The sequence below is a fragment of the Danio rerio genome, chromosome 12 (assembly GCF_052040795.2).
Source record: "Danio rerio strain M-AB ecotype USA chromosome 12, GRCz13ab, whole genome shotgun sequence".
Taxonomy (NCBI): domain Eukaryota; kingdom Metazoa; phylum Chordata; class Actinopteri; order Cypriniformes; family Danionidae; genus Danio; species Danio rerio.
This window is the reverse complement of record NC_141032.1, coordinates 2,839,711-2,853,035: the sequence shown is the minus strand read 5'-3', so window position 1 is coordinate 2,853,035 and position 13,325 is coordinate 2,839,711. Positions and strand designations below refer to the sequence as shown.

General features: G+C 38.1%; 1 protein-coding gene and 1 long non-coding RNA gene across 3 annotated transcripts in view; one reads left to right on the top strand and one right to left on the bottom strand.

The window, feature by feature from the left end:
- Positions 1–13,325, top strand: part of LOC147834365 (uncharacterized) — a 546,693-nt gene that overhangs the window by 5,696 nt on the left and 527,672 nt on the right. The window lies entirely within an intron of this gene.
- The window catches only part of arhgap22b (Rho GTPase activating protein 22b), a 49,567-nt gene that overhangs the window by 22,081 nt on the left and 14,161 nt on the right, over positions 1–13,325 (bottom strand). The window contains exon 3 of the mRNA XM_087275555.1: positions 11,788–11,875. Coding sequence (XP_087131681.1) covers positions 11,788–11,875 — 88 coding nt within the window. The remainder of the gene's footprint in view (positions 1–11,787; positions 11,876–13,325) is intronic.

The following is a 13,325-nucleotide window of genomic DNA, read 5'->3' as shown; positions in this document are numbered from 1 at the left end:
CGCAATGATAATGACAAAGTCACAAAGAAATGCCAATCTTCTTCTGGTTAAATAAAACAACCAAAGCAAGTCTTGAGAAGATAAGCGTTCACAGCAGTCTCAAATGAACTGACAAAAACAAAGCAGTGATGCAATTAAGATAAATAAAGCCGGCGGGACATTAAAGGCTAACGATCTCACATAGAGTCAAGCCGTAATGAAGACCTCTCATTTCTCACCATGGTGTGGCATTTTGTCAGCATCAATGTCTCTTTGAGAAGTGTCACAATGTCTGCTGATCTTGTGGAGAAGGAAAACTCGAGGGAAAGGGCTTGTGCCTCAAGTGTTCTAGGGATGTCATGCCCTTTCATTCAGGCAAATTGTGTTTATTCATTCATCAATTTTCCTCTGGCTACTTATTTATCAGGGTTCACCACAGCGAAATGAACCCCCAACTACTCCAGCATATATTTTACGCAGTGGATGCCCTTCCAGCTGCAAATCAGTACTGGGAAACACCCATACACACTCGCATCCACACACACACACTCATACACTACAGTCAGTTTAGCTCCAATTCACCCACAGCGCATGTGACTGTGGGGGAAACCGGAGCACCCGGAGGAAACCTACGCCAACACGAAGAGAACATGCAAACTCCACACAGAATCGCCAACTGACCCAGCTGGGACTCGAACCAGCAGCCTTCACATTGTGAGGCGACAGTGCTAAGTAGTAAGGCACCGTGCTGCCCAAATTGTGTTCATTTAAACCTGAAATGCAGGGTGTAAAGCTGCCTTTCCACTGCACACGAAATTTGGACATGACTGTCGGATTACGCCCTCTTGTGGCAGCCGCACATAATTTTCAGTTCTGACGTGCACTATGGGAAAGCTGTTCTCGCAGTGTCCGAAATAAAAGGAGCGCATAAGCAATTCTCCGTGGATGAATGAATGAATGAATAAATAAATACTAGAAACTCAGAACGCTAAAAATATTGGAGGGAATGTGGAGACAACATAAAGCATTATATTTTTTATTACTTTATCAATTACATTTATGAATAGAATTTATTTTTTTTTAATTAAGAATTTTTCTGATTCAAAAAATAACCAAATAAAGTCCTATTTCTCATCTCGCGCACACGGACCTGCTTGAACAACATTGGAATACATCACATCCGGTCGCTAAGGTCTAGTTGCAAGAGTTCAGTTATTTTAATGGATCCGCAGCTCAATTTGCATCTGAATTTTCCGCATATGGAGATGATCGGGACTCCACACCGGACTACTCTCCATTGGAAATGAATGACTTCTGGTTTGTCGCTTGTTGTGTGCAGTGGAAAGGAGGCTTAAGGGATTTTTACTATTCACTAAGGGGCAGTTAAGTGACTTTACTTCCATCCTAATTCAGAATGTTGGTGTTTTTACAAATTGCCTACTGTTTTTTTTTTTTTTTTTGGTCAGACATTGAGGCTGCATGGTGATTTAACTGCCATCTGAATCCACATCTCTAAGTTTCTAATGGAGATCAATCCAAAAGTTGTTTGGTAAATTATGTTTGGCCAGCTTACGGTTACAATGCAATTTTCATCAGGAAAGTAGAATCTTGCGTATTAAAAATGGACATTTACATTACTGCTAGAAATGTAATGTCTATTTTTTTTTTTTTTTTAAATATTGGCAACATTTTTGAGCTGTGTTGTGGTCCAGAGTAGTCCAATTGGCTGTTGCCATAATAATTATGCATCAGCACTGAAACCCACGCCTAGTGTGAATCCAAAATCTTTGTATATTTTTCCAATTAAAAACATTTGTAACGCACAAAAACCTTGCACACTGAAACCGATGCATATTAAGGCAGCTGGAGGGCTGGTGTCCTGGATAGTTTAGCTCCAACCCTAATTAAACACACCTGAACAGCTAATCAAGCACTTATTAGATATACTAGAAACTTCCTGGCAGGTATGTTAAAGCGAGTTGAAGCTAAACTCTCCAGGACACCAGCCCTCCAGGGCCGAGCTTGGACAGCCCTGTATTAAGGGATCTGCTGCTAAAACAACAACAAGAAGAAAAAACAAAAAAGAAAGAGGAAATATTGTATCTTTTGACTTGAAATCCCGAAAAGAGACTGCAGTGTGTCAAAGATATGGACAATCTTACTCACACACACACACACACACACATACACAGAGAGAGAGAGAGAGAGAGCATACATTAGGCTACAGCAGTGATTCTCAACCATTCATTCATTCATTTTCCTTCAGCTTAGTCCCTTATTTATCAGGGGTTTATCATTCACCACAGCTTAATGAACCACCAACTATTTCGGCATATGTTTTACGCAGTGGTTGTCCTTTCAGCTGCAACCCAGTACTGGGAAACACCCATACACAGTTATTCACACACACACACACACACTCATACACTACAGCCAATTTAGTTCATCCAATTTACATATAACACATGTGTTTGGACTCTGGGGGTAACTGGAACACCCAGAGGAAACCTAGACTGGGAGAACATGCAAACTCCACACAGAAATGCCAACTGTCTCAGCCAGGATCTGAACCAGCGATTGCCAGAAACTGCTTTGAGCTGCAAGGCAAAATGGATTAATTTGTTAGACGGCGTTCTTTGGCTTTTGCCTGTATGGTGGCTGTGAATTGTCAAAACACCTCTCCAAATACTTGCTATTAATGCAATAAATGGAAAAAATGGGTCCTGACCTGAGCTTATTTTTTAATGTGCGAAAAGTTTGGGTGCAATGAAATTTAGAGCTCAACTCTGTCGGAAAGTAGACCCAGGTGAGGATTCCACATATAAATGCTAGCATCCAAGCAAGTGAATGATCATGTGAGACACATAGTTCTGTGCTTGTAGGATTACAAACTTAGACATCCACCTCCAAATTGACTTCATTCAAAAGCATGTTTAATCATTGAGGAGCTATGGAGGTTTTTCTTTGCTATTGAAACAATTGCTGTCGCAGTAGGGTTTTGCCGGTGCTGCAGAGGCACGTGGTCTGGATTATGTGCTGTAATTATGCACAGGCCTGAAGAAGCTTATCTTCAGTTGACCTTTCGAGACATATCACACGCAGGAGTGATTATACTCCTTGATAACATCAACTGACAGATGCCACTTAGCCGGAAATCACTGCATCAAAATAAACCTAATGAGAACATCCCTAATTTTTACATTTGCCTTTTTTTAATTAGTTTATTATTTGACGGATCATTTAAATATATATTCCTTCCTGGATCTCTTTTTGTGTCTCTATTTGGCGAAGGGAATTATTCTGAGATTGAAATATGTGATTCATGTCATTTGGTGAATTTGATTTTTGAGGCAGGGAGGTTGTATATCTGAAGGAAACCGGCTGTGTTTATAAAAGTGTTTAGTTTTTGCACTAGTTTTCATTGCACTGCTTTGTGGACAGTCCTAACACAAATCTATTCATTTAGCTTAACTAACCTGGACATACAGTTGAAGTAAAAATATTTTAAAATATTTTTTAATATCACTTAGATATTTTATTTTTTGAATATCTCCCAAATGATGTTTAACAGAGCAAGGAAATTTTCACAGTATGTCTTATAATATTTTTTCTTCTGGAGAAAGTCTTATTTGTTTTAATTTGGCTAGTTTTACATTTTTTAAAAGCCATTTTAAGATCAAATATATTAGTCCCTTTAAGCTCTATATTTTTTTAGATAATCTACAGAACAAACCATCGTTATACAATAACTTGCCTAATTACCCTAACCTGTCTAGTTAACCTAATTAACCTAGTTAAGCCTTTAAATGCCACTTCAAGCTGTATAGAAGTGTCTTGAAAAATATCTAGTCTAATATTATTTACTGTCATCATGCCAAAGATAAAATAAAGATGAGTTAAAACTATCATGTTAAGAAATGTGTTGAAAAAAAACTGCTCTCCATTAAACAGAAATTAGGGAAAAAAATAAACGGGGCTAATAATTCTTACTTCAACTGTATTTGGGTTATGCCCAAGTTATAAACTGGACATCACTGAGTTATAAGAAATAATACCAAATGTACCAAATTGTTGGTTTTGCCCATTTTTGACACAGCACATGGTTAATAAAACCCACATGTGGATTTGTACAAAGTATAACACACATCCAGCTGTTTTTTATTGCAGAATAAAGCCCAACAGGCCTATCAGCAGCTGTTGTATAAGACTGAAAGTCTATATTTAGTGAAAACAACTGGCTGTATGTACATTATCCAGCTTATTACATGACTACTTGACACAAAACTAAACCTTTAGACACAAAGCATTGATCTGAGGTGTAATAACTACCAGTTATACATTTAAACATTTCTGTATAAATTAGATAAAGCTTGCAGAAAGAATGTTAACCAATTGCAGCCTGCAGTTCACTAACCTATCTACCTATTATTAATATTAGTAGTAGTACACTGTAAAAAAAAAATCATGTAAAATCTACGGTAAAAAACTGGCAGCTGTGGTTGCCAGAAATCTACCGTTAAAAATGTGGTAGAGATGATATGTAAAATACATCAAAATAAAGACTGAGAAATATATATTGTTGTACATAACATTGAGAGAATGCAACATGTACCATTTATTATGACCAACAGACTAAAATGAAGTCAATACCTTTGAAACATCACAAATTAAATTGAATACAAATTTTAAATACAATTTCATGGCAATAGTTTATTTCTTCATTCAGTAACAACTGAGTATTTAAAAACTCTTCTAGTTAGATCCTGTCTAAATCTGAAGGAGACCTTGATAATAATGATAATGATAATAATAATATGCAATAATAATAATAATATTAATAATAGTCAAAATCAAATTCTTTTAAAAAAATAATAATCATGCAATTAAATTCTGGGGATAGACTAGTGCAGGCCTACAATGGCACACGTCCATATAAATACACATATTCCTGTAGATCATATCATTGTGATTTATTGTTTAAAAAAAAAAAAGGAAAAAATGGTTTTAACAGTATACATCTGTAAAAAAAACAGTTAAAAAAATAAATGTATTGCAGCTATAAATATTTTCAAATCTATTTTCTCATCAACGTTTTAGATTGACAATATGCAAATGTTTTTTTTTTTAATTTGTACAATTGTTTTAAGGGTTGTTACCGTAAAATAATGTAATTTTACCAAAACAATAATGTAAGAAATACCAAGTTTTATATTAACAGCATTTAACTTTTCAGTTATTTTAACTGAAATGTAATGTTGTTTTATTTACAGTTTTTTACCTTCACTCTTTTACAATCTTTTACAGTGAAAACTACGGGCATTTTTTACAGTGTATTCAGTCACAAGATGCTGCCAAACAGTCAGTAACATCAGCATAACAGATGCTGAACGCTATTCTACAAGAGACATTTGTGTCATCGGCCATACAATTAGTATTGTTTAAGCATTTCTCTATTGTTGCGTACCCGATGCATGATTGAACAAACTATTCGGTGAGAAATGAATTCATGATGACCTACATTTTTTTCTTTTTAATTTTATAAGTGACCCCTTAGCCAACAATGCTGCAACAGTATTTTAAATAAAGACACAATCACTATTGTAGCTGATTTTTTGCATGTATGTTTACCTTGGGCTAGTGGTGGTTTGAGTCTCTGTAGCTTATAGCAGCCCTGTCCCATGATGCACTGGAGGAGTTGAGCGGGTACTAATGCTGCGCTTTTTCACCATTAAATTGGGCATGAGTCAGGACACAGCACATGTAGCTCTCACACCACACGAAATCCATTCTGCCAGCGTGTTTGTTCAAACCACTAATTTCCAAACAAGTATTAAATTCGATTATATTCCAAAATAGTCCTGACGAGCATGAGAAAAAATCCATACCGTCCAAAAGAAGTCATACTGTAAAGTACGTTCCTGGAAAAACAGTGAGCACTTTTTGATGTCTGAGTTGAGCTCAAGCAGCACTTCACTTCTGTTTCTCTCATTCCCACTGACTTCTCACGGTAGACTGACAGAATAATGAGACGGCCTGCTCTGTTAGTCCTTTCTAAACACCTCAGTGGACTTAAACAAACAGCACACCAGATGCATCCGTCTCAGAGGACCTGCAGTCCCCACTAGAAGATATTCATTCATTCATTCATTCATTCATTTTCTTTTTGGCTTAGTCCCTTTATTAACCTGGGGTCGCCACAGCGGCAGGGGCTAACGGGCACTGTAGCCACACCAGCCCACATTACCACACCGACACAGCGCCATCCACAGACATGCATATTCACTACTTATATTGGTGTTCTGATGGTGAAATAAAATAAGCAGTACCATATGTAATAGATATTTAAACATTTATTGTATGTGACTGGAACAAAAACAACACAATTATAACAAATTTATACATGCAATCATTTCATTCATTTTCTTTTCATCTTAGTCTCTTTATTAATCTGGGATCGCCACAGCGGAATGAACCGCCAACTATTCCAGCATATGTTTTAGGCAGCGGATACCAAGTTCACCTATAGCACGTGTTTGGACTTGTGTGGGAAACCGGGAGGTAACCCGAGCGTAGATGCAAACTCCACACAGAAACACTGACCCAGCCAAGGCTCGAACCATCAACCTTCTTGCTGTGAGGCGACCATGCTACCCACTGTGCTGCCCCCTTTCGAGACTATTTCAGTTAATTTTATGCATTTGGCAGCATCTGATTTTAGAGCATTTTTTTTTTTTAATATTTCGCGTTTTCTTTTTCACGGTCCATCTCTGACAATTATCTTGTGTTGCACTTACTGTTTGTTTGTTTGACATTCTTCAGCGCAACCCCTATTTGGATCGGTCCCTCTCGAAACCAGCCGGCCATTGCCAATTGGGCCAATGCTTAACATTTATCATTATTATTACTATTATCGTCGTCATCATCATCATAATATTCACATCTTGCAAGAAATAAAAGCAGCCTGCATGTAAAAACAATACATATATTAAAAAAAATAAAATTAAAATAGCTGACCGGCCCACATTTTAAAAATGGTCCGGCCAGATGGCCAGTCCTCCCCTGCACAGCGGAATGAACCGCCAACTTATTCAGCACATGTTTTACGCAGCGAATGCCCATCTAGCTGCAGCCTATCACTGGGAAAACCTAGCAGATATATTCAAACTAATTTCAGAACTTTACTTTTTGGATGGAAGCTTAGCTATTGATGCATTGGTGTTGATATCGATGATAATTGTCTACTAAATACTTTGTATTGGGTCGGAAAGAAAATATTTGGCATCACCCATCCCTAGCACCCCTGCTATACGTCACATTTGGTGTCACAATCAACCACATGCCACGCTCAACCTGCGGTCTGTGTGGGTCCTAATGCCCCTGTATAGTGACAGGGACTCTATGCTGCTCCGTGAGCGTCGTCTTTCGGATGAGACGTTAAACCTAGATCCTCACTCTCTGAGGTCGTTAAAAATCCCAAGATGTCCATCAAAAAAAGAGTTGGGGTTTAACCCCGGCATCCTGGCCAAATCTGCCCACTGGCCTCTGTCCATCATGGCCTCCTAACCCTCCCCATATCATAATTGGCTTCATCACTGTCTCCTCTCCACCAATAAGCTAGTGTGTGGTTTGCGGCCTGGCGCAAAATGGCCTCCGTCGCGTCATCCAGGTGGATGCTGCACACTGGTGGTGGATGAGGAGATTCCCCCCATTGTGTAAAGCGCTTTGAGTGCCCAGAAAAGCGCTGTATAAATGTAAGGAATTATTATTATTATTATGCATCTCCAGACAAATGCACCACTCATTCAAAAAGCACGAGGCGTTTCTGCTCACTTGCTTTGTGTCATGTTATTGTTTGCTTCTCATGGAGAAGAGGCTTTGCCAATAAGGTTGTTTGACTTAAAGGAGCTGAAGCATGCCGGTCAGACGGAGACTGTGGTTGAGGGCTCTTCTCTGGGGAGGAGATGCGAGTAAGTGATGCTGGGGGCTGGGAAACTGTGTTTGGCTATTTGTTTTGTTTGGTATTGTACATTACTTAGACTAATGCCGAGATCAGTTATCTAAATGTCTGAGATGCACTTTAAGGGTGACTCATCGATTCAGCGATGCATCCAGGTTGTTGGATAATGTAGAAAAATTCATTATCAGAATTTGAAATGAGCCTTTAATGAAAAAGCGGTAACACTTGAAAGCTTTATGGGTAATGCATTATAAAGTATTAATAATGCATGCTTTCATAAGTAATTGTAAGCAAAAGTTCAAATAGATATTATTTGCAGATTCCTTGTAATGAATAATGGTATTATGGCAACAGTGATCGAACAGTGCATTATACAGTTGAAGTCAGAATTATTCGCCGCCTTTGATTTATTTATTTTTTTTAAATATTTCCCAAATGATGTCTAACAGGGCAAGGAAATGTTCACAGTATGTCTGATAAAATTTTTTCTTCTGGATAAAGTCTTATTTGTTTTATTTTGGCTAAAATAAAAGCTGTTTTTAATTTTTTTAAAACTCATTTTAAGGTCAAAATTATTAGCCCCTTTAGGCTATATGTTTTTTAAATAGTCTACAGAGCAAACCACTGTTATACAATATCTTGCCTAATTACCCTATCCTGCCTAGTTAAACTAATTAACCTAGTTAAGCCTTTAAATGTCACTTTAAGCTGTATATGTCTTGAAAAATAGCTTGGAAAATATTATTTGCTGTCATCATGGCAAAGATAAAATAAATCAGTTCTTAGAAATGAGTTATTAAAACTATTATGTTTAGAAATGTTTAAAAAAATCTATCTGTTAAACAGAAATTAGGGAAAAAATAAAAAGGGGGGCTAATAATTCTGACTTCAATTGTAAAACATGCATTATTAATGCATTTAAAATTCTTATATAATGTTTTATACATTATGATGGTATGAGATGCACAGAAAAAATGCCAAAGGGATAAATCAACGAAATAAGTGCCACATATTATGTATATACTCTCTAATGCCCTCATTGCTCTCGTTGTTTTTAATCACATGATTCTGGTGATGCGCGGAATTCAGATGAAGGGTAGGGAGTAAAAAACTGAGAGGAAGGTCTGTATTTTTGTGATTTATATCATATTTTAAAGGAGATATATATATATAGAAAATATAAGACATGATCCTTATATCATGAGGAAGGCCGAGTTTTCTACTGAATAAATTATATTTGTCAGTCATTGAGGTGGTCCGATTAATAAAGGGACTAAACCGACATGACAATCGACCGAATGAATGAATGGTGTCCATGTAAATGTAATCACTGACGTCAAGTAAAAACAACCTATACACGATGAGTTGAATCAAATTAACTTTTAGTCATTTCAACGTACATCAGTCCAACTGACTGAACATTAAGTTGAACTTTGTATGACTAAAATAGTGATTGACTTAAATGAAGTTAAAGTAACATAACATTGATGGTCATCACTTTTTGTCATATCTTTTTTTTACCGTGCAGCAGATATTATTTGTATAACCAGGATTTAAATTGTTTTTACATTTACTTTTCAATGACATTAAAGCCGCCTTTTCACTGCACACGACATTTGGACACGACTGTCGGAATACGCCCCCTTGTGGGAGCCGCACAGTATTTTCAGTGTTGTCGTGCACCACGGGGCAGACGGTGATTCTCAACGGTGTGCGAAATAAAGGACTGCAAAAGCAAGAGCCTTTATTCTCTGTGCGTTTACATAGTTTAATGGATGAATGAATAGTAAACTCATAGGGCTCTATTTTGATGGTCCATGCGCAGGGCGCAAAACGCAGGGCGCAAACGCTTTCAGGGCGTGTCAGGACGCGTTTTTGCTAATTTAAGGACGGGAAATCTGCCTTGCGCCATGGCGCATGGTCTAAAAGGGTTGAGTTTATTTTCTTAATGAGTTATAGGTGTGTTTTGAGAATAAACCAATTAGAGTCTCATCTCCCATTCCCTTTAAGAGCCAGCTGCGTCGCGCCAAGAGCGTATTCGCTATTTACAGGACGCAAAGTAAATCTAAGTGGAAAAAATGAGCATTTCACTAGCAAACAGAGCATCTACTGCGTGAGAATGAGAGATAATGGATCACTTTCACTTTCGCTCTTGGATAGGGAAACTATTACGCACAGACATCAATTAGTCTATAAATAATTAATTTAGTTTTTTAAGCGAATATATTTGTTTCAAAACTATTTCTAAATTCAGTTTTAATTTCCAGCAAACGAATAAATGAACAACAAAAACGAAGTGTGCTCAAAAACCTAAAGTGTGCTCTTATATCCTAAAACACATGCTGTGCCCCATATGGTCTAAAACCTGACAGGTGGACAAATCTAAGCTTGTTTTTAATAAAACAAATATAAATATGGATATAATAAATAATACTGCTAATAATAATAACATTATACAAAAGCAAATTGTTATGAATGAACTGAAAAAGCCTCCTGAGATGAAGAAGACATAAAAGCAGTGGTTTTTCATATTTATGTAGGCTAGAAAATAATATGTTTTGTAATATTTTAATCCTTTATATTTATATTCTATATCTATTCTTATTATATCCTATATATGTCCTTAATATTTAATTTTTTTCATATGTAAAGATATTTGCCTATTGCTCTCTTGTGTGTATTAAGCAGTGTGTAAGCGAGGCGCAACTCTGCGCTGGAGTTTAGACCGGGTTAGTTTTGGTCTAATGAAAAATCTATTATAGTTTCTCAAAATAGCAACGCGCCAGCGGCCCACCCCAGAACGCCTTCCTTTTTAGAGCAGAACACCTATGGGTGCACATATGAGCGCTAATGCATTTGCTATTTAAACAGCGTAGCGCAACACCTCAAAACGACTCTTGCGCCAAGCTGAAACTAGCAAAAGACTATTGCGCCGCGTCTTGCACCACACTGCACAGGGTGTATGATAGGGCCCATAGACCGCTAAAATATTGGAGGGAATGTGGAGACAACATTAAAATATATATATATTTTTTATTACTTTCATACTTACATTTATGAACAGAAAAGTTTTTCTTTAATAAAGACTTTTTATAATTCAAAAAATAACCAAATAAACTGCTATTTCTCATCTCGCGCGCACGGACCTGCTTGGACAACATTGGAATGCATCATATCTGGTCGGCAGGTCACATACGGTCTAGTCGCAGGTGTTCAAATATTTCAACGGATCCACAGCTCAATTTAGATCCGAATTTTCCGCACACGGAGATAATCGGAACTAAACGCAGCTCCCGGACTGCTCTCCATTGGAAATGAATGACTTCCGGTCTGTCGCTTGTCGTTTGTCGTGTGCAGTGGAAAGGCGGCTTGAGTACACTGGAACTGCACTTTCAGAGATGAGAAATGCAACGCTTTACATTTTAATGTGATTTGCATGTACAAAGTAAAGGAGGATAGTAGGTAGGCATCATCGCAATGTTTTAGAGAGAATTGAATATCATGTAAATGGGAGTGGATTTGGAGGGCATTTGGAGGTTGGCTCCAGTTAGCGGATTGAGAGGTGTGCATTTTACAGCACAGCTATAATTAGATATTATGCCTTCTTTGCTGTGCTGTTAAAAAAAAACAACTCACTCTAAGCCAAACTGCAAGTCTTGAAGAGCTCTGCTGGACGTCACACTGATGTGCTATTTACTTGTCATAAATAAAACAAACAGCATTCACCATCAGGTTGAGGCATTATCACCCAAACGACCCATTCTGGAAGGCTTTCTCGGTCTCTCAACTCTCAAAAATCATGAAGGCAGTGTTTTATGTGCAGGACAGTGATGATCTGAAGATCAGCTCACCTGGCAGGATCTCAAAAAGGTGTCGTCCGGGTTCTTCTGGGTTTGCCGTCAGCTCATTGACTTGGCTGCCCTTCAGTGAGATGCAGCCCTGCACGGATATGAAGAGTTAGCAGTGCAACACTTAACCTTTATAGACCTATAAAATCAATCAAATCTAATTACCACATACACTCGGATGTAATTCTTTAATCCACATCGCAATCATATGGACATTTACCCAGGGATTTTGAGCCTGTTGTGTTATTCAAAGCTTAAACTTGGTGTTTTGCACATTATTGCACATATTTTGAGTGCCTTCTGGTAAACTATGAACTGAATGAAATTGAGAGATTATTTATTCTTTAGGGACATGTTGTAAACTGAATGATTTAGCCTCAGAATGGGGCTCTTAGTCAGGCTGTTGAATCTGTTTGGCTGAATTTAAGATTTCTTTTGCACAAGATATAAAGCATACATATTTTATTGCAGGTTTCCAAATATCTTCTTAAGAATAACTATTTTTTTGTCTGACTCTGAAGAAAAAATCCCAAGCTTTGGTGTTTCAGAAACAATGCTCAAAGTACCACCAGGACTCTTCCTAGAGCTGGCCGGCCATCTAAGCTGAGCGATCGGTGGAGAAGGGCCCTAGTCAGGGAGGTCGTCTTCAAACTGTTGGCTTTTGCAGAAACAGAATCCCGTATATGCGACCTTAGGTTCACGGTCACCTGTTTGTCTTGTTTGTGTTCTTCTGCACGGGACGCTGTCTCTCATTCTCACACACACACACACACACACACACACACACACACACACACACACACACACACACACACACACACACACACACACACAACCACACACACACACATATAGAGAGAGCACCAAGCGACACACAGAATCATGCCCTCTCTCATTCTCACACACACACGCACACACACACAATCAACAATCCACGTGGATGCGATATTGTTAGACCGCGCGCCCGCTCCCTTTCAAATTATACCAGAGTTACTGACCGCTCCCGCGATTTATTCGGAAATTTATTCCTGCACCGCAAGAAATCTGGTTGGCTCCCCCAGTACAGCGGGAATGCAGACCTCTAGTTCATATTTGCCAAGTCTCCCTTCTTGTTCGGTCAAAACCGGAAATACTGCCAAACTGCAGGTCACTTGGTGCGCAACTCGCCACCTCACCTCTCCCTCTCTTTCTCCTCCACACTGTCCCGTGATGACAATCACGCATACGCATTTGTAGGCATTAAATAAAGGATATTTAATATTTATTATATATCATATTTAATATTTGTCTCCTATTTAAGTGCATTGTTTTTATAATGTTATTGAAACTGACACGTTGCTATTTTTAGATCACGCGGTATACCATATTATCGTACTACCGCCCAAGCCTACTCTGGACAGTTCTGAAAATGGCTGTACACCGTCGCTACCCATCCAACCTGATAGAGCTTGAGAGGTCCTGCAAAGAGGAATGGGCAAAATTTCCCAAAGACAGGTGTGCCAAGCTTGTGGCATCATATTCAAAAATACTTGAGGCTGTGA